Genomic DNA, 20,019 nt, shown 5'->3' with positions numbered 1-20,019 from the left:
GAAGGCAGCCTGATCTACAAAGTAAGTTCCATGACACCAGGTCTGTTACACAGAGAAACCCTGTCTCGAAAAAAAAAAAAAAAAAAAAAAAAAAAAAAGAAAAATTAGAATGTCAGTTAAAATAATAATAATAGGCTGGGCGTTGGAGGCGCACGCCTTTAATCCCAGCACTCAGGAGGCAGAGCCAGGCGGATCTCTGTGAGTTCGAGGCCAGCCTGGGTTACCAAATGATTTCCAGGGAAAGGCGCAAAGCTACACAGAGAAACCCTGTCTTGAAAAAGCAAAATAATAATAATAATGCCAATCTGCGCTCCCTGACTTAGGTTCTTTCTGTCTGGCGTTTCTGTCGGCATCTGGCCCACTGTGTTTTTGACCACTGGAATATAAACAGTTTGTGATGTTCACTGCTCAGTCCTTTTCTGACATGCATCCTGGCACACAATACCAACTTAAAAACCAATCAAATGGCTGGGCAGTGGTGGCGCACAACTTTAATCCCAGCACTCAGGAGGCTGAGGCAGTCAGATCTCTGTGCGTTCGAGGCCAGCCTGGTCTACAGAGTGAGATTCAGGAAAGGCACAAAGCTACACAGAAACCCTGTCTCGAAAAACAAAACAAACCAATCAAATGGCGTCCCAGTAGCAGATGCAGCTGCTTTTAGGTCAATACTGTGATGTCGCCTTTCTGTTCATCCTTCTCTACTCATCCTCCCTTCCCTTAGGAAAGTGAAGAAAACTAAAGTTCATATTTTTTCCAGTGAAATCAGAGCTACTAACAAAATATGATTGTAAACACTTAAGTGAAACCTGAGACAGTTTTCTATTGCATATTTGTCTGCTGAACAAAATATGTCCCAGATATTCCTGTGACAGCCCTGTGTCTAGGAAGTAAGTGCAATAGCTCCCTTTCATATGCAAAACTAGGCCCACCTGACCAAGGCCGAAGTTCTACCAGTACCACACCACCCTTACTCCATCCACAGCAGGCTTTAGGGAGAGTGGTTTCTATTGTATTTGGCATGAGGCAAAAGTGTCTCAAGAATTTTAGTCAAGTGCTCATCAAACTTGGTGTGGCTGTTAATATTTGAGTCAGGGACAGGAATGGCAAATTAGTACTTACTGAGAAAGAAAATCCTTTGTCAACCAAGGTAGTTTCTTATAAAAACAAAAGGAGGGTGTTTTTCATATCTTTCTTTTATTTAGTAAGACTGCTAGTCACTATTTTTGCTATGGACCTTGAACTCGAACTTTCCAATCTAGAAAGTGCATTTCTGGACTGTGGGGAGCATTACCTAGGAGTTCTGTCTCCTGGGTTTCTTTAATCTGCTCTTCTGCAATTCGAGGACCGCCTAGCCCAGTCTCCAGTTTCTGACTGGAGTTACCACTGGCCAAGAGCACTGCGGAGCACTGAGCTGTGAGTAATTGGCTTTTGAGAAGTAAATAGAACCTGGCCAGTAGAGAACCCCCGGGTGTGGCCAGTAGTTCTTTTCCCAGGCTCCTCCCTCCCCTACCCCCACCCCCAAATGACCTTAACCTTCTTTCAGAGCTGGACAGCAGCCAAGTCCAGCCTAAACAATACTCTGAAGCTGATTGGCTCTTTTGCTTGGCAGCCACTGCCACCCCCAAGAGGCTAAGGCCTTCCCACCGGGCCTCTCAGTGGAATCAAGGTTTCTAACTATTGAAAGGCAGACACTGACGAAGTGTTTTTGTAACATGTCCGTGGTTTTTGAAGCATCACTGTTTGGTACCTGCAATTGGAAACAAGGAAGGATCTTAGTAACCTGGCGTGGGTGAGCATCTTTAAGTGACATGGCAGAGGTCAAACATTTTCCGTAAATGTCCAAGACCTAATTGGTGTCATTTCAGATGTCAAGATGGCTGTAAGTACTACCCAGCATCCTTAGAAACTGTCAGTGGACGATTTTTTATATTTTTCTGAACAGTGAAAAGAAGCATCAAAGTTCTGGAAAGGTCTAGCTTCTGCTCATCATGAGCATTAGCCTTGGCCACTGACAGTAGATAGTAAGGAATCGGGGCTGTGTGGTCACTTCCATCTCAATGGTGTGCTTCGGATCCAGTGTCCCAGATCAGGGTCAGCTACTGCAATCCCATAGGAAGCGGGCTTTGGAAAGTTTAATGCCTGGAAACATAATTACAGAGAACAGATACATACACGGGGCAGTGTCTCAGCCCAGCCTGGGACCCCATTATCTCGGGTGTGGAGACAGGAACAAGACAAGGAAGCTACAAGGAGGAATAAACTGTCAGAATGCTTCGGGGGCAGGGGGATTCTGACTTCTCTACATCTTCAGCGGGAAAACTATTCTTTGGACATGGAGTTAGAACAGCCTGTCTTATAAGAGTACTTTATGCTACTCACTCATAAATCACTTGAGGGCAGGTGGTTCCCGAACACATCTTCCTCAGTGGCACTTCCTCAGTGCCTATGGCATGGTATGGTCCCATTGGAAGAAAGAGAAGGTAGGTGATATTAGGACTTGATGGGCCTTACATAGGGTACTACAGTTCCTAGAGACTCTGTTGTTTGGTTTTTTGTTTTGTTTTGGAGACCGGGTTTCTCTGTGTAACAGCCCTGGCTGTCCTGGAACTCACTCTGTAGCCCAGGCTGGCCTCGAACTCACAGAGATCCGCCTGCCTCTGCCTCCCAAGTGCTGGGATTAAAGGTGTGTACCACAGGGCTTCCTAAAGACTCTTAACCAGGAAGAGATTAAAAAGTGTAACCGTGGGAACAATTACAGCCACATGAAGTAGCTGGGCATGGTGCCTCACATATGTAAGTAATCTCAGCCCTCAGGAAGCTGAAGCAGGGAGGATCATGGGTTTGAGGCCTGTGTGACCTTCCTTTAGTAAGCCTTGATTTCCTTAAGTATCAAATATGGCATCCAGTTAAATTAATTTATTCACCATACAAAACACGCAAGGCTCTGTGTGGGTTTTACTGTTGTTTCTGTGGTCCTAGGGATCAAGTCTAGGACCAGCCCTCGGTCGGTCACTGACTTACACTCCCTGCCCAAGCTGCCTTTCCAAGTGCTCTAATACTTGGTGAAAGATTAGCCTGGTCTTCCACTGTATTTCAGAAGTTAATATTCCAAAAGAGAAGACAGGTACTGAAATGCCAGGGACAGGGTAAAGTAGACGGTGCTAAGACCGGCAAGTGACAGACAGAACAGGGTGGTGGAAGTGGATGGACATGCTTTGTCCCCGAAGCCAAAGGGTGGTCTGGTGGGATGTTTTAAGTTAAAAAAAAAAAAAGCAAATGCAGAGGCAGACAACTTCAAAGAACACAAATGATGTCACCCTCTTGAATTTTAGGATTTTAGAAATAGTGGCACATTGCTTGCATTGATTAGCTGAGGACTCTGTATTGTGAAACTCTTCCCTGATGGTGTGGGGTATTTCCTTTTTAATGCAAGGTGGGAGAAGCAGTCTTTCCGGAGCCCGGGGACGTGGCTGGCTGGCTCCCTTGCCTTCTCTAGTTCTAGCGGCTCAGCTGCCGATGTTGCTGCAGGCTCCATTTTAACTGCAGACTGCGAAGGCAAACTACAGCGCGGCCTCTTTCACCTTCCACTCAGCGCCCTGGAGCCCCAGAACCCCCTCCCATCCCAGCCTGCCCCCTTCCAGTCTAAAAAGCAAGCGCGAGAGTCAGGGCTTTGGGAGCGCAAGACTCGGCTTCCTTGTTTTCCTGTAGGAGCAGAAGCCAGAAAATGAAACGGGAAACAGAGCAGAAGAGGAGGGGGTTGGGTAGCTGGGAAGAAGGAAGGAGAAATTGCAGCCAAGTGCAACTGAAGAGCTAGACGAAGTTCCAGCTCCACACGGTGTTCCAGCAAGCGCTCGCACTTCTCACAAGAGGACCCCTGCCTTTTTGACAAGAACATTCTGAGGGAATTCCGTGTGGACAGACAGAACCTTGAGCATTTCCCCCGCGTGAATTCACAAACAAGCAGAGTTATGTCTCTGTTTTGTCTTTAAAGGCAGAGTGTTGGGGAGCCTCTAGAAATTCAAGTCACAACCTTGGGCCCAAGTCACAAGCGCACCCAGAGAGGCGTTGCCATTTCACGCAGACGAACGCGTTGTTTCTACGCTGAAAAACCTGGAAGGATGACTTGGTCAACTCCTTGTCTCTCTTTACCAGCCACTAAATTATGCTTTATACTTTATCCACTTCACACACAAACATCCAGGGGGCAGTTTTAAGTCCCAGGGCCTGAAATGATAGTGCACCTGGCCCCCCAAAAAACTGAAGCGGGCTAGTTCTCTTTGCTGGGAGAGATAGCGACCATCCCTTTGTTCCCACCCACACTGGTGGCTGTTGCCGAAGATAAACCCCTCCCTCAGCCAGGGTTGTGGCCAGAGGTTAAGCCAGACCCGAGCTACGTGGAGAGGACAGATAACTGAAACCACAGGCGGCTTTGGAATCCTGAGAAACGAGAAATCCAACGGAGAAGGATTTATTATCTGTTTCCTTTAAGGGAGGGTGCAAAGCCGTTCTAACCGTTTCCGTTGCAGGGGCACCAACCGGCCGCTCCTCCCCAACAGACGGTTTTGTTCAATTAGCTTCCTTTTTTTTTTTTTTTCTGCTTTTGGCGCCACTTCCTAGGACAGACACTGCTCGAGGGAGGAGTCCTGGGGGTGTTCTCTGAGGTTCCCTCCCTCGTCCTCCGTCCTATACGGCCACCCGCGGCGGGACTGCAGAGGCAGGGCCGAGGTCCTGCCTCGCCGGAGGGAGGGGAAGTCACGGGGGTCCCCCGCTTGCCTCGCGCCCAGGCGCAGGGCACCGCTGCGTGCCACGAGAACCCCAACGGGGCTCCCTTCCGCCCATTCCTACGGTCCATTGTGTGCCGGGCCCTGGGCCGGGCTGGTGTGGCGGCGGCGGGGCGGGAGAGGACGTGCGGCCCTGGCTGCGGCCAAGAGGCCCCGGGGTAGTTCCGAGGGCCACCTCGGCCCACTGCGGGGAGTCAGGGGCCGCTCGCCGGGGCGGGACGGGGGGCGAGGGCGCCGGCTGGGAGCGCAGCGCCCGCGCACACGCGGACGGCGAGCGCGAGGCAAACTCCTCAGGTGTCACCGCGCCCGGAAGGTGCGACGCGCACCGCGGCCCCCGCCCCGGCCAGGGTCGACATGGCCGCCGAGCAAGGGAGGCGGGGCGCCCCGAGTCCGGGCAGGAGCTGGGCGGGGCCGCCGTCGGCGGAGCCAGCGCGCAGGCGCGGGACGCGCGGGACCCGGATGGAGGTGCTGAGGTTGGCGCTCCGCGGGGGTGGTCTGGGCGCGCGGGGCGAGGAGGACCCGGCGCCAGCTCTTGGAGCTCTGGAGTTCTCCGGGGAGGGAAGCTGTCAAACGGAGGACGAGAGAAATAAGGCGGAGGCTGTAGGGAAGCGGGGAGCCCCGCCCCTCCGCCATAGCGTGGGGATGGGGGGAGCCCCGGCGCCGCCTCTTCCTTTGCGGCCTCCGGCCCTCGTCTGCTTCCGGCCCTGTGGCCCGGCCCGGCCCTGCGGTTCCCTCGGGACGAAGTCCTGGGCCGTGGCTCCCTTGGGGTGAGGGTCAGTGCCCCGTCCCGGGGAGGAGCTGTGTCCGAAAAGAACAGGCTGGAACGGGCTCCCGGCCCCGCGGGGTTTGGCAGGAGGCCGCTCGCCCTGAGAGGCCTCTGGCCCCGAGCACCCCGGGTCCGAGCGCATCACCCCACCGAGGAGGTGATAGCCTTCCCGAGAGAGCCCAGGGCTCCAGGTCCACAGGCTTTCCCAGATAAGAGCCCGTCACCATAAGCTTCCAGCAACAACATGCGCTAGCGTTGGAGGAAGTCCCGGGCTAGGTGTTGGAGACCTGGGTGGTCCCGGCTGGAAAGGAATGCATACCCTTTGTGTTGGTGGCAGAGCGCGCTCGTGACTTTGGGCATGAGGTTTTAGAAAGCAGTGCATGAGACGCTTTAAGTCGTGGGCGTGTCTCTTGGCTCCAGGGAGCCTCAGTTTTCACATCCATAAAATGGCGATGGTAATTATACCGGCCTCCCGTGTCTAATGAGATCTCCGGAGCCTATCTCACGGGAAAATGAAAGAATGAAACTGGTCGGTTCTAAGCGTCCTGCCAGTTAAGAGTGTGATTTGGCAAGGGGCTTCTTTCAAAGGGAAGTTGGCAGATATCTAGGGGGATAATTGTCTTGATTTTACTTGGTTTAACTGTGAATTAAGTGTGGGTTGCATCTCTTGTGGCCACTGAGGCCAGAGTTTGAAAGAGGAAGAGCATGCGAGTCTGGTCAAGGTGCAGAGGTGGATTCTGATCCCTGCCTCTCTTGTGCATGCAGGTAGGAAGCCAGTGAAGGGGGAAAAAAAGAATTCATCGTAGGGCAGAGGAGATGGGGGCGCTTGTTTCTGTAGTTTCTTTGGGTTCAGTGAATCCACTGTTGGAGATATCGTGTATAGTCAGCAAATACTCCTTCCTGGGGGTGTTCAGAAGCTTAACTTTAAACTGAACTTTCTTGGGTAAACCGATGTGGAGTTGGGAGGTGCCAAGGGCCCTCCTTTTCTCCTGGCCTCCCGGGGATGGAGTAAGCAGTGAGTGCCCCCTTGTGCCCGGAAAGAAGTACTGTCGCTGTTAGTCAGTCTCGTTCCCCTGGTGCAGAACTTCTGTTTTCTCCCAGGGTTTCTGTGACTTTCGTTTGTTTTGTTGTTCAGTGTGCATGTATTTGTGTATGTGTGTGGCTGCAAGTGTGCCGTGGCACACCTGTGTGAGGAGGTCGGAGGACAACTCGTGGGTCACCGTGGCGGCAAGTGCCTTTACCTCCTGGGCCATCGGGCTTTTTAACATGAAATATGATGGGAGGAATATTTGGACCAGTGATTTCTAGATCTAGAGTCAGAACTGGTGATGCCATATCCTGCTCTTGCTACGTCTTGTTCAGAACAAGATGTTGGTTTACATGCTAGGTCCTGGGAAGAAGGACGAAAAGCCCCTGTCCTCATAAATAACGGCGGTATGTCAGGGTAAGAGGCAGTGAGAGCATAGCGCAGTCTAGTGAGAATCAGAAAATTTCAGAAAGCCGGAGTTAGCCACCTGAGAGAAGAGGAGACTTGTGGCTCTTGCTGATACACAGTAGGAGCCACGACTCCTTTTAAATTGTTTTTAAAAATAGAAAAGAAAGAAAAAGAAAGGAAGAAAATGTCTTGAAGTGTATTCCGCACCTCAGAATGGCTCTGGGTTTTCGTACGTTGTTCCCCCCCCCCCCATGGGAAATAAATAGCCTTTCACTCCTTCCCTAGCGGTAGACTGTGTCTTTGCCTGAGTTTGTTTTAGCGATGGGAGCTGGCCGAAGTCCTGCTGAGTGGTGGTTTTCTTTTCCTTCCCCACTTAATTTCCAGGCCAGCTGAACACACATCAGAGCACTAGCTGGCATGTGCAGTTATTACGGGCTTCTAGTATGGTTCTATGCCCCACTTTGGGGACTCTGGTTTGGGAATTAGTTTATTATTCTGGGCAAGAGGAAAAGGGCCCATGCCAAATAATAGCCACAACATTGATTTGTGTAGTACTTTTTAGTTTAGTCCATTTTACCATGGTGACAGATTTGTGAGATGGGGGTGGGAGGAGATACGTCTTATTCCATTTTACAGATAAAGGAGTCTCAGAGGGACTGAATAAGAACTTGCAAGTGATAGAATCGGGACTTGAACCCAGGTCTTTGACTCCTACATACAAGCATTCAACGGACTTTTAAAACTTCTGTGAGCTTAGCTTTTCAGCTTCAAGCTCATCTATGTAGAACTTATCTGACAAGAATAGAGTGCTTCAGGGTGACACCCAGTGGTCCATCTGCCTTCAAAATAGTCTTCCCTCTGGAAATGCCGTAGAGATGCTGAAGGGGGTGGCCCTGTGAAGAGAATGTTATGAGTTTCTTTTGGCCCTTGTGTGACATTTTCTTCCTTGGGTGTTAGAATTTAGAAGCCAGAGGAAGCTCAGACCTGGGGAGGAGAGGATGTGGCCCCTGGACCCATCCCAGAAAGAGGTGCTGACATTTGCAATACGCTGCCGCGTCCTAACTCTAACGCTCCAGGTCAGTCTTTGATCCTTTCCCTAACATGCTGTTACTGTGTGACTGAGCTAGGAATGGAGACTGAATGGTCCTCATCTCCCACTTCCTCTCGTGCCTGCCTCCTCGTGTGGGCGGGCAGCTCAACAGTGGGCAGGAGCCTTGGTAGTGGTATTCATCTTGTGTCTCACACCCGAAGCAGCAGAAGCCCAGACAGGTGAAATGATTTGTCCGAAGCTACGTAACAAGATAAAGGGCTAGAGCTGGACCCCAGGCTCCCTAACTCCCTGCCCAGACCAGAGGTTTTCCTACAGACCTTGGTTATCTGATGGTCTCACCAACAGAGATACAGTGTTGACCAGGGCTCCCTTACTTGGAGTCTGCGCACTGCGTTAGTTGACTGGGAGCAAGGAGGCACTTCCAAAGTTCTGAGACCATCTGACTGGTCATCAGGAACGCTTCCCTCTCTTGCCGTCTTAGCCAGTTCTCAGTATGTTTGCCCTTTGCCGCCCCTCCCCCTCGTCTGCCTTGATGCATATTTTATCAAAACCAGACAGGTATGAATTACTTGGTGCCTAGCTTAGTGCCTTGTACTTGGTAGGTCCTGAGTTTGTGACCGTGAATGAACACAGGTCAACACCTAGAGTTGCTGTATTGAGATAGTGATGGGTGTTTCTTTGCCACCCATATGTGGGGCTCCTAGCTGCTCCTTTGTAGAGACCTTTTCTTTCTTCCCTCTGAGCTTCTAGCCCTGAATCTTTCCTCCCCTATTAACCAAAGCATTTTAGCTTCTACTGGCTTTGGGGATTAAAGTGTCTTTAACTTGGAGGACAGTGCTGTGACCTGTGATTGCCACCCCATCCCATTTCTTTTCACTGTTTTTAGTAGTCTGATAAAGAAACTGACCAATGAGTCAGGCAGTGGTGGTGCACGCCTTTAATCCCAGCACTCAGGCATATCTCTGAGTTCGAGGCCAGCCTGGTGTACCGAGTGAGTTCCAGGGCAGCTAGGTCTACACAGAGAAACCCTGTCTTGAAAAACCAAAAAGAAAAAGAAAGAAAGAAATTGACCAAGAAGAGAATGGGCCTTTAAGTGAGCTGCGCTCGAGTTGCTAGGCTGGAGAGCATGCCTCAGTGATGGCTCTGAACCAGCGTCAGCTGAGTTCCTGGCAGAACCGAGAGCGGAGTGAGGCAGGTCAGCATCTGGGGGAGGAGCCAGGACAGCTGCGTTCTCGTTCAGTGTGATTTTGGAAACAGTAGATTTCCTCAGATCCCTGAAGCTCAGCCACCAAAATTATAGTGAATACCTATTCCCAAAACTGTGCTAAATTGTGAGTGAAAGGTCATGTTTTTCCTCAAGTAACTGACAACCTAATGAGGCAGAAAGACATATAACCCCTTCCAGCTCCCAAGCTCAGCTATCAGCTTCTGTCCCTAGCTACCCTCCACTGGTGCTGCCGTCTGCCGATGATAGTGGTTCTCTGGAGGTTTGAACTCCCGTCTCACTGACGCTCTTCCTGGCACTGCTTCTGTTGATGTCTCTGGTTTCCCTATGAAGAGTTCAGCACCCTGAGCCTCATGTCACAGTTCCACTTCCTGTCAGGGACCTTGTCTTCCCCACTCCACGGTGGTGCTCCAGAGCCAACACCTGCCAGAGAGTCTGCTCCTGCATCTCGTTTTCGGCTTTGTAGCCCTGGAACCACTGTGTTTCTGTGGCCTTCACCCATCAGCCTTCAGCGTCGTCTTCCCCAGCTGAGTCTTCCTTCGTGGTGATCATTCCTGTGCAAACATGCAGCTCCCTTCTTCCAGTATCTGACAAAAGTCTAGTCTTGGCTAGTATAGTGACCTGCTTCCTCCATGCCGATGGCTACCCATTTAAAACAAAACCAGAAACATGCAAGAATATTAACTAACCTTGTTTTTTTAATACAAGATCAAGTGCGTCATTAGCACCACTTGGAAATCTTGGTGAATTCCTGTAGCCCATTAACCCTCCTGTTCCCTCAAATGACTTTTGTACGTCAGTTACCTGGGGGACTTTTTAAAAAATGCAGTGTTGGATGGAGATGTAGCTCAGTGGTAGAATACTTAGTATGTGTGATGCTCTGAATATTATATTCTGACATACACATACACACACACACTCAAAAACACATAAAAATGAAAAATTCAAAATTCCAATAACCAGGGCTAGCAGGATGGCTCAGGGTAGCCACATGCCTCCAAATCTGATAACCTGACTTTGGTCCCTATGATCATGTGGTGGCAGGAGAGAACCAACTCCCACAAGCTGTCCCCTGTACATGTGACTTGGCATATATATACCCCATACACATAAAATAAACAAACATGTAACATTTTTTAATCAAATGCCCAGGCTCTGTTCAATCTCATTTTAAGTAAGAGAAGGACCTGGCCATTGCCAGTGTTGTTTAAACTCCTGCATAGTTTGCACAGCCTGACTTTACAGCCACCACTTATTTTATGTGTTTTCCTCATTCTACAATTGCTTTTTTTTAACACCAAGTTCTTTTTTTTTTTTTTTTTTTAAGATTTATTTATTTATTATGTATACAGCATGTATCCCTGCAGGCCAGAAGAGGGCACCAGATCTCATTGCAGATGGTTGTGAGCCACCATGTGGTTGCTGGGAATTGAACTCAGGACCTCTGGAAGAGCAGTCAGTGCTCTTAGCCTCTGAGCCATCTCTCCAGCCCTACAATTTCTTTTTAAGATTTATTATTTCATGTGTATGAGTGTTTTGCTTGTGTGCATGCATGTATATACATGCATACAATGCTCAAGGGGACCAAAGGAGGGCATCAGATCCTCTGGGACTAGAGTTAGACAGTTGTGAGCCACCCTGTGGGTGCTGGCAGTCAAACCCAGGTCCTCTGGAAGAGCAACAGCGTCATTGGTTGTTTTCTTACTCTGTCTCTTTGTGGGGGCACACCACCCAGCTCCCAAATCACACACGGAGGCTCACTCTTCATTATGAATGCCCAGCCTTAGCTTGGCTTGTTTCTTGCCAGCTTGTCTTAACCTTAGATTATCCCATCTACCTTTTGCCTCTGGGCTTTTCCTTTCTCTGTTGTGTACCTTTCTTTCTTACAGTTGCTGGTTGTGTAGCTGGGTGGCTGGCCCCAGATAGCCTCCTCCTCCTCTTGCTCCTAAATCTCTCTCTCTGCCAGATTTCTCCTATTTATTCTCTCTGCCTGCCAGCCCCGCCTATCCTCTCTCCTGCCCTGCTGTTGGCCGTTCAGCTCTTTATTAGACCATCAGGTGTGTTAGACAGGCACAGTAACACAGCTTCACAGAGTTAAACAAATGCAACATAAACAAAAGAAACACACCTTAAAATAATATTCCCCAACACAGCGGGCCTCTTAACTGGGTCGTCTCCACACTCGTTACAAATCCATAATAACTTGTCCCGGTACTTTCAAGCAGGAATTCTCATTCCTAGATACAAAGTCAAGAAAATCAGATTGCTCCATCCCTTAGCCTCCTCCATGTGTCTTTGTGGCTCCACTCCTGAAAGTGAGATGAACGCTCTCCTCATCTGTCTGTCCAGTGGGTGCGGCCCCTGTTGCCTGCCCAGGCTTCCTTCCAGCCTCCTGCCTGTTCAGTGGTTTCTCTTCACTGGCTTATTCCAGTGAAATGCAAAAATTTCTCTCATTCTCCCCGTTCCAGCCCCCCCCCCCTCACACCTGTAACAAGCACTGGACATGTAGAAAGAGCAAACTCAAGGTCATTCTCAGCTGTTTCAAGTTCGAGCCCCTGTCCACATACATCCAACTCTGTCCTTTTTACTTTACATTGCTCTACTGACTACCCCATTTCTCCCTTCATCTCCACAGCAAAACAACTCAAAATCATTGTATGCACCGCCCGCCCCCCCTTCTGTTCGCTGGGTGGCGTCCCACCACCACTCTGCTGAAATAGCTCTAATCGGTCACCAGCGACCTTCACGTTGCTGGAGTCTGTGATCATTTCCAGTTCCTGTCTGTCCTGGGCCCTGTCAGCAGCATTCAACAATTTCTCAATCCTGGTTTTCGGTTGGTTCTAAGCCTCTGTTCTCCCCTGGGCTTCCCACAGCCCACTCATCATTCACTCTTCCTGTTTGTGTGCCTGGAACTCATTAAGTCTATCAGGCTGTCCTGGAACCCACAGATACCCGCCTGCCTCTGGCTCCTGAGTGCAGAGATTCAAGGCTTATGCCAGCATGCCTGGCTTCATGCTTTCTCTCAGTGCATTATCCTTACGTCCTTGTCAGGAAGACTCCATCCTCATCCTTGATGTGCTCTGTCTTCAGATCTCTCCTCTACCTCTACTTCCTCCCAGGCAGGCTCCTTCATTCTGGGGGGTACCAGCCCTACTTCCATCTCCAATTTATACGAATCCTGATCCAGCTTCTCGTTTGTAGACTCAGGCATCTCCTGCTTGGTTGACCTCTGCACTAGAGTTAACTATTTATCGTTGAAGCTACACACACACACACACACACACACACACACACACACACACACACACACCCCATAGCAACAAGTCTGCTTTTCTCATTTTACTAAGTGGTAATGCTTTTCTTCCCGTTACTCACCAACATCCTGGTTCTCCCTCACCCCACAGGTACTCTTCAATGCCATCATCCCAGATCACCATGCAGATGCCTTTTCTCCTCCCCGCCTGGCCCCCTCTGGCTCTGTGGATCAGCTAGTGGAAGGTCTCCTGGGTGGTCTGTCTCGATGGGATGCAGAACACTTCCTGTTTATTGCTGAGCACGGCTACCTTTATGAGCACAACTTTGCCTTCCTCCCCGGCTTCCCCTTGGCCCTGAGGACGGGAACTGAGCTGCTGAAGCCCTTGCAGGGCCTCCTGAGCCGGCGCAGTGGCCTGCTGCTCTCCGTGGCGCTTCTCAACTTCCTGTTCTCTGTGCTGGCCGCCGTCGCCCTTCATGATCTGGGTCGTCTGGTTTTGCGCTGCCCCCGCCAGGCCTTTTATGCAGCCATGCTCTTCTGCCTCAGCCCTGCCAATGTTTTCTTGGCAGCTGGTTATTCGGAAGCTTTGTTTGCCTTCCTGACATTCAGCGCCATGGGGCAGCTGGAGAGGGGCCGGAGCTGGGCCAGCGGGCTGCTCTTTGCTCTTGCCACTGGGGTGCGCTCCAATGGGCTGGTCAGTGTCGGCTTCCTCGTGCATTCTCAGTGCAGAGGCTTTTTCTCTTCTCTCGTGGTGCTGAACCCGCTGAAACAGCTCGTCAAGCTGCTGACCTCTGTCTGCTTGTCGGTGCTCACGGTCAGCCTTCCCTTTGCTCTCTTTCAGTATTATGCCTACAGCCAGTTCTGTTTCCCAGGCTCTGCCCCCTCCATTCCTGAGCCCTTGGTGCAGTTAGCTGTGGACAGAGGCTACAGGATTCGAGGAGACGAGGCGCCTCCATGGTGCTCCTGGACTCTTCCCCTCATCTACAGCTACATCCAGGATGTCTACTGGAATGTCGGCTTCCTGCGGTACTATGAGCTCAGGCAGGTGCCCAATTTTCTTCTAGCTGCACCCGTGGCTGTGCTGGTTGTGTGGGCAACCTGGACATATGTGACCACCCACCCTTGGCTCTGCCTTACACTTGGGCTGCTCAGGAGCAAGGACAGTAAGGCCCTAGAGAAGACCCACCCTGGCTTCCTCGGTCCGAAGGTGTTTGTGTACCTGGTCCACGCCGCAGCGCTGCTGCTCTCCGGAAGTCTGTGCATGCATGTTCAGGTGAGGGTGCTACCTGGAGGGCTGTGTGGGAACAGACAAGACCTCACAGTCAGGGGCTGCGGCAGCTTTCTCACTCGATGGCCCATGCCTGATTTAGTCAACAACTGTGGGCAGTCAGATGTGGTCAGGCACAGCTGTAATCCCAGCACGGAGGAGGAGGAGGAGGAAGAGGAGGAGGCGGCAGCGGCAGAGGGTTTTAAATTAAAGGTCAGCCTGGACTACAAAGCAGTTTTTAGATCCGCATAGGCTAAATAGCTAGACAAAAACAAACTTGGGGCTCTCTTCGTCCCAGATCTAAATTAGAACTCAGAGATGGGACACAAGTAAGATAAAATTACTGCCTTAATGAGTCTCACGGTATCAACACCGAGACAGACATATTAGATACAATTAGGGGCTGGGGATGCAGCTCAGTTGATAGACTGCTTGCCTAGAATGCATGAAGATCTCAAGTCCTTTCCCAACACCGCATAAAACGGCCTATAATCCCAACACTTGGGAGGGGGAGGCAGGGGGAGCTATATAGTGAGAGCCTGCCTCAAAAAACCAAAACTGGTTAAGGTCATTCTTTTTTACATAGTGAGTTTAAGGCCAGCCTGAGCTATATGAGACCATATTTGTTTCAAATTATACTACTGTTGTTATTTTTAAAAATAATATGCACATATAGCCAGGCAGTGATGGCATATGACTTCAGTGCATCACTCAGGAGGCAGAGGCAGGTGTGAAGTTAAGGCCTGCCTTGTCTACAGTGGGTTCTAGGATAGCTAGAGCTACACAGAGAGAAACTCCTTCAAATAAATAAATAAATCCCAGTGGGTGGGTCTCTGAGTTTGAGTCCAGGCTACATAGTGAAACCCTGTCTCAAAACAAAAAGTAAAATCCACCCAGGCAGGCTGGAGAGATGGCTCAGCAGTTAGAAATACTGACTGCTCTTCCAGAAGATGTGGGTTCAATTCCCAGCACCCACATAGCAGCTCATAGCTGTCTGTGACTCCAGTTCCAGGGGACCAGACATGCTGACACATACTTGTACTTCCAGTGCTTGGGAAGCAGAGACAGGGAGGTGGTCCCAAGTTCAGGGCCAGCCAGCCTGGTCTTTATAGTACATTCCCAGCCAACTAGAGCTATATACGGAGATCCTGCCCAAGAACCCAAGGACATGCAGATAAAACACTGCAGTTGTCCTGACAGGATGACTCAGTGGTAGAGCACTTGCCTGGCAGGTGAGAGCCCCGAGTTCAGTCCCCAGCACTGAAATAAAGGTACAGGCACTTCTTGCCACGCATGACTGACCTAAGTTCAGTCCTTGGAATTCACATGATAGAAGAGAGCTGACCACACACACAATCAATTAGTTGTTTATTGTGAATGTGAAAAAATAGTTAACTCACTAAGGCATCATATTTAAAATGGGTTCTGAAGAGGGAAAAAACATGTAGGAAGCATGTAGGAGTGGGGAGATGGCCGAACTGATTAAATGCTTACAGTGCAAACATAGGTTGCAGGCTGGAGAGGTGGCTCAGCGGTTAGGAGCACTGGCTGCTCTTCCAGAGGTCCTGAGTTCAATTCTCAGCACCCACATGGTGACTTTCAGCCATCCATAATGAGATCTGGTGCCCTCTTCTGACCTGCAAGCATACATGCAGGCAGAACACTGTATACATAATAAATAAGTCTTCATAGGAGGTTGCATCCTCAGCTTAGCACCCACATAAAAAAACAGTCTATGGTTCTTGTGCTGGACACGCAGTTTAGCCAATCAGTGAACTCCAGGTTCAGTGAGAAACTGTCTCAAAAGGTCAGTTCAAGACCATCCTTGTATACAGAGTTTGAGGTCAGCCTGCACGATGTGAAATTCTATCTCCAAAACAAAGAAACAGCAGAGAACATTCCAGGCAGATGCGGGAAGGGAAGGGATGGGCACAAGCGAAGGTGTGAAGGTGGTCGAGGATTGGTTCACTGGAGTGTAGGAGTGAACAGGTTCTCTTGGGGCCTTTCCCTGGTGCACAGACGGCCCGAGTTGGTCTTTCGGGCTGTCTTGAGCACAGGCAGGAGACATCTTGTCCAGTGTTTGGGGTGGTGGTGGCAGTTCAGGACCAGGGATTTGGTCTTACGTCCAGTTTTAAAGTTCTTAGCTGTCTCCAAGGAAGACCTGTCGCTGTGCTGACCTGCCTCCCCTCACAGCATATATTGACAGTTTGTGGTGGTCTTTGAGCCATGTGGTTCGGGGAAGTAAAAACAGCCATCTGTGTCACCGACTGGATCAGCCTTGCAGTCAGCGCAGCCAGTGTTGGTGAGGGCTCTTGGAGATTTGGCTCAGAACTGTGAGACTGAGGGAGGTTGAACGGGGCCCTGCTGCTTCTCTGCCCCAGCCCTGTGATAAAGCGCCTCCTCAGGTTACCAACCTCCAACAGACTGAAGTTTAAGATCCTAGAGACTTCAGTATCGGTTGGCCCATTATTGCTGTGATTAGCCTGGGACCCTGCTTACTGGAAACTCAAGGCTGGCTGGCGGCCCACCAGGCTTCCAGGCAGGTCTGAGCTGTGCTGAACTTTCCAGTGTGATTTCCTAGTTGTCAGGCATGGTTCACCAGCCGCATCACTGGTGCTCCAGTCAACATGGCTTTCTTTTCAGGTTCTCACACGACTGTTGGGCTCTTCCACTCCTATCGTGTACTGGTTTCCAGCTTACTTGCTTCAGAGTCAAGAACCACTGTTGAGATCTGTAGACACAGTACCTGAGAAGTTTGCAGAAAACTCCTCACCAGGACAGAAGACCCCCAGAAACTGTATCCTGAAACTCTTATACAACTGGAAGGCCTGTTCTCCAGTCACAAGATGCATTCTAGGCTACTTCCTGACTTACTGGCTCCTGGGACTACTCCTCCATTGCAACTTCCTGCCTTGGACTTGACCTGGAGTCTCAAGGGACAAACTGGAAGCTGATTTAACCCATGGGCTAAAAGCTTCAAGATACACTGCCTGGGACTGCCTGCACATCCCTGAGAGCACTGTCCATTAGCATCTCCCCATTCCTCTGGAGGAATGGAGAATATGAGCACAGAAGCGCTCTTCTTGTCCTGGGTGGAGTGAGTTTAGAGGAGGAACGGTTTTCTCTGCTGAGTGGGGCTGTCTCAAATCCCCCTGATCAACAAGCATCAGACAATCTTAAACCTCATACTGTTTGTTTTTCAAGACAGGGTTTCTCTGTGTGGCCCTGGCTATCCTGGAACTCACTCTATACCAGGCTGGCCTTGAACTCAGAGATCTGCCTACCTTTGCCTCCCAAGTGCTGGGATTAAAGGTGCAGGCCGCCGCCACCACCTGGCTCCCCATGTGTAATTTAAATTCAGTGTTTGATCAAAGCTCTAGCTGACATCTTGGTCCCCTCAAGATGATGGGGACAGTACAGTGAAAGGGAGGAAAAAGGGACCACCTGCTCTGAGTGAGATTGTCTGAAGTTTATGATGTGTTCATTTATATAAAAAATTCTACACACTATGAACATTTAAAAACTTGTATTCACAATGAATCACCTTTTGTGGGGAGTCATGGAAGTTGAGACAGGGTTCTGGCTGTCCTGGAATTTGCTATGTAGCTCAGGCTGGTCTTGAACCCACAGAGATCTACCTGCCTCTGCCTCCTGAGTGCTGGTACTAACGGTGTGTGCCACAGGCTCTACTGAGTTACTTTTTGTAAATTGTAGGGGTTTGGGGCTAGAACTCAGTAGTAAAGCATGTGAGGCCCTAATTTCAATAATAAATGATTTGGGTCAGAGCACATGATCTGAACTCTGGATCCTAATCCTCATGTTCCAGCTCTGTGATCCTAAACTACTTGGCCTTCTTTACCTGCTTGTTCCCTGGGATGTGATTTAGGAAGGTACTAGTCCCCCGGGGTATGGTTTAGGTCTTTTAGCCCTTAAATCTGAAATTACCTTAAACAGATCCCAATCTAAACACCTGGAGGCTCAAATGTGACCTAAGCAGAAAGTCCTCTATTTCCTTAGATCAATTAGAACCAACCCGGCCACCACCACCACCACTACCCTCCCCCCGAACCCCCCACTCCCCACCACCACCACCACCCCACCCCCGGGAACAACCCTGAACAGGAGCTGCCGCGGGGGAGGGATGACACCCCGGGGAAAAGGCTCACCCAGGATGACTGGGTTTCCATCCTCAAAAGCTCTGCTTGATTGGTAGGCATGAGTCACAGGCACCGGCACCGCATCCCTGATGGGGTACATCAGAGCCAAGGCCAAGGCTGTCTAATGCAGCGTCTGCCCTGCTTCCTGCCTCTTCATGGTTGCTAATAGTGATATCACTGACCCACCTATCCCAGCACTCCAGGATGCTGAGGCAGGAGGTGAGTTTGAGGGCAGCTGCAGAATAAGACCTTGTCTAACTAAAAACGCTGGCCCTGGCCAGCAGCGTTTCTTCATTCTTGAGCCAGGTAAGAGTTTGGCTCTGTCATTATCCTTCTGACTCCCCACTGAGCCAGAAATTCCAATAAGCAGCATTCTTCAAAACAGATGGCAATCAGCTGCGGCTTCTGGAAAGCTGAGAGTTGGAATTTGGACACACTCCCTCCAACCGTGACAGAACACTCAACTTGCCAGCTGAAGGGAAGCTCCTGGCCGACGCCCAGCACCCTCCGTGGGAGCCTCCAGCCAGCCTGGCCAACGAGCATTCCCACCCATCACCACGGCACTAGCAGAGCCAAGCATTTGGTCCGGAGTCAAATGCTACTGAAAATGTACACACAGATTGGGGCAGCCCTCTGCCTTCTGCCAAGACACCGAGTGCCCTTCTTGGCAAAAGACGATCACCTCTGCCCCAGTGTCCCTCCAGCTGGCAAAGATTGCGCCTCTTCAGCAGCTGCAAGTCCTAGGGTTCCCTCCTCCCCCCAAAATAAATGTGTGAGAGGCGCTGGGGTCCAGTTTGCTGGAGCACTGGGTACTTTGGTTCCTGCATCACTTTGCCTCCTTTTGGGGGATAACTAAAAGGGATTGTTCCCCTCCTAGGAGAGGTGACTCACCTCCCACAGAGCGGCTGTGTGCTATTGTTTTGTCTCAAGACCTCATCACCCAGAAACCCTACACCTGAGGACCCCTGCTGGGGCGCCACACCTGGGGAAGGGTGTGGTCTCTGACCGTGGCGGGCTAGTTGCTAAGGTTCTAAGGAGTGGGCTGACTTTATGGCCAGCAGCTGCCCTTTTACCGGCCTATTAACAGTCTTTAATAGTCTTGAGAGAGAAACATGAAGGGCCCAAGGCAGGAAGCTTCCTGTTTACCCGAGGTCTAAGAATGCCACAGCTGGGTTGGGCGGCCACAGTTTAGAGAAAAGTCATTTCCTTCTGAGACCCTGCTAAAATACAGACCAGACACTGCAGACCGAGAGGTACATATCTTTTTGTTCTTTAATGAAGGTGGGAGAAGAAGGAGCCGTCCCTCGGGGGGTGGGTGAGCGGAAGTCTGGATCTAAAAATGTTAAGTGTGCTGCTGGCTTAGGAGACTTTCAATGGATTCTTTTCAGCAGTTGTTTATTAATGCCTATTTTGGACTAAGGGAGACTCAGGCACACCCCCCTGTCCTCAGATGTCTCGCGTGAGTTGCTGGCCAGTACACAGATGCGTTCATCAGGGGAGAGGGAAGTTCTTTGAAAAGCAGCACTTTTTAGTGTGTGTGAACACGAACATCCAGAGCACACACATGAAGTCAGAATCACCTTCTGTGGGCCTTGGTTCTTCCACTGTGTGAGTCCTGGGGCTCAGACTTGGTTTGTCAGGCTTGAGGACAAGCGTCTTCACTGGACATGCCCTGCTGGTCCAGAAGTGAAAAATTCTGAGACATAAAGGACACTTTTTGCTTTCTGTCTCTCTATTTGAAATTTTTGTTTCTGTTTCAAGACAGTTTCTCTGTGTAATACCTCTGGCTGTCCTGGAACTCACCTTGTAGACCAGGCTGGCCTCAAATTCACAGAGAACCACCTCATTCTGCCTCTAAAGTGCTGGAATTAAAGGCGTGCACCACCACTGCCTGGCTCTGCTTGGATTTTTTTACATCGAAGGTGAAATAAAGGTCTAGTTAAAGGTGTGATGCACACACCCAATCCCCGGCACTTGTGAGGCTGTGCAGGAAGATTGCAAAGCCCAGCCCAATGTGGTGCAAACCTTCAGTCCCAGTACTCCGGAGGCAGAGTAGGTGCATCTCTGAGTTCAGGATAGCCAGA

At 50.3% G+C, this 20,019-nt stretch overlaps 1 protein-coding gene and 1 long non-coding RNA gene across 11 annotated transcripts; one reads left to right on the top strand and one right to left on the bottom strand.

The window, feature by feature from the left end:
- The first annotated feature begins 1,655 nt into the window (after positions 1 to 1,655).
- Positions 1,656 to 19,822, top strand: Pigv (phosphatidylinositol glycan anchor biosynthesis class V). 10 transcript variants are annotated; one of them, XM_042272033.2, is made up of 4 exons: positions 1,656 to 1,789; positions 7,940 to 8,058; positions 12,663 to 13,784; positions 16,422 to 19,822. In XM_042272033.2, the coding sequence occupies exons 2-4, from the start codon at positions 7,981 to 7,983 to the stop codon at positions 16,698 to 16,700; spliced, it is 1,479 nt and encodes a 492-aa protein (XP_042127967.2). In that variant the 5' UTR covers positions 1,656 to 1,789; positions 7,940 to 7,980; the 3' UTR covers positions 16,701 to 19,822. The 10 variants fall into 10 exon arrangements, with proteins under 10 accessions (XP_042127967.2, XP_042127966.2, XP_042127969.2 ...); XM_042272032.2 differs by having other exon boundaries at positions 1,699 to 1,879; XM_042272035.2 differs by lacking the exon at positions 1,656 to 1,789 and adding an exon at positions 5,117 to 5,246 and having other exon boundaries at positions 13,353 to 13,784.
- Positions 7,709 to 12,771, bottom strand: LOC143272010 (uncharacterized). The gene is made up of 2 exons (XR_013049379.1): positions 12,634 to 12,771; positions 7,709 to 11,495 (listed from the first exon to the last, which is right to left on the bottom strand). It is a non-coding gene; the product is annotated as an uncharacterized LOC143272010 (long non-coding RNA).
- Positions 19,823 to 20,019: the final 197 nt, after the last annotated feature.

This window comes from Peromyscus maniculatus, chromosome 2, assembly GCF_049852395.1.
Source record: "Peromyscus maniculatus bairdii isolate BWxNUB_F1_BW_parent chromosome 2, HU_Pman_BW_mat_3.1, whole genome shotgun sequence".
NCBI classification, from domain to species: domain Eukaryota; kingdom Metazoa; phylum Chordata; class Mammalia; order Rodentia; family Cricetidae; genus Peromyscus; species Peromyscus maniculatus.
Note: the sequence above shows the minus strand (reverse complement) of the source record. Positions and strands in the feature narration are given on the sequence as shown.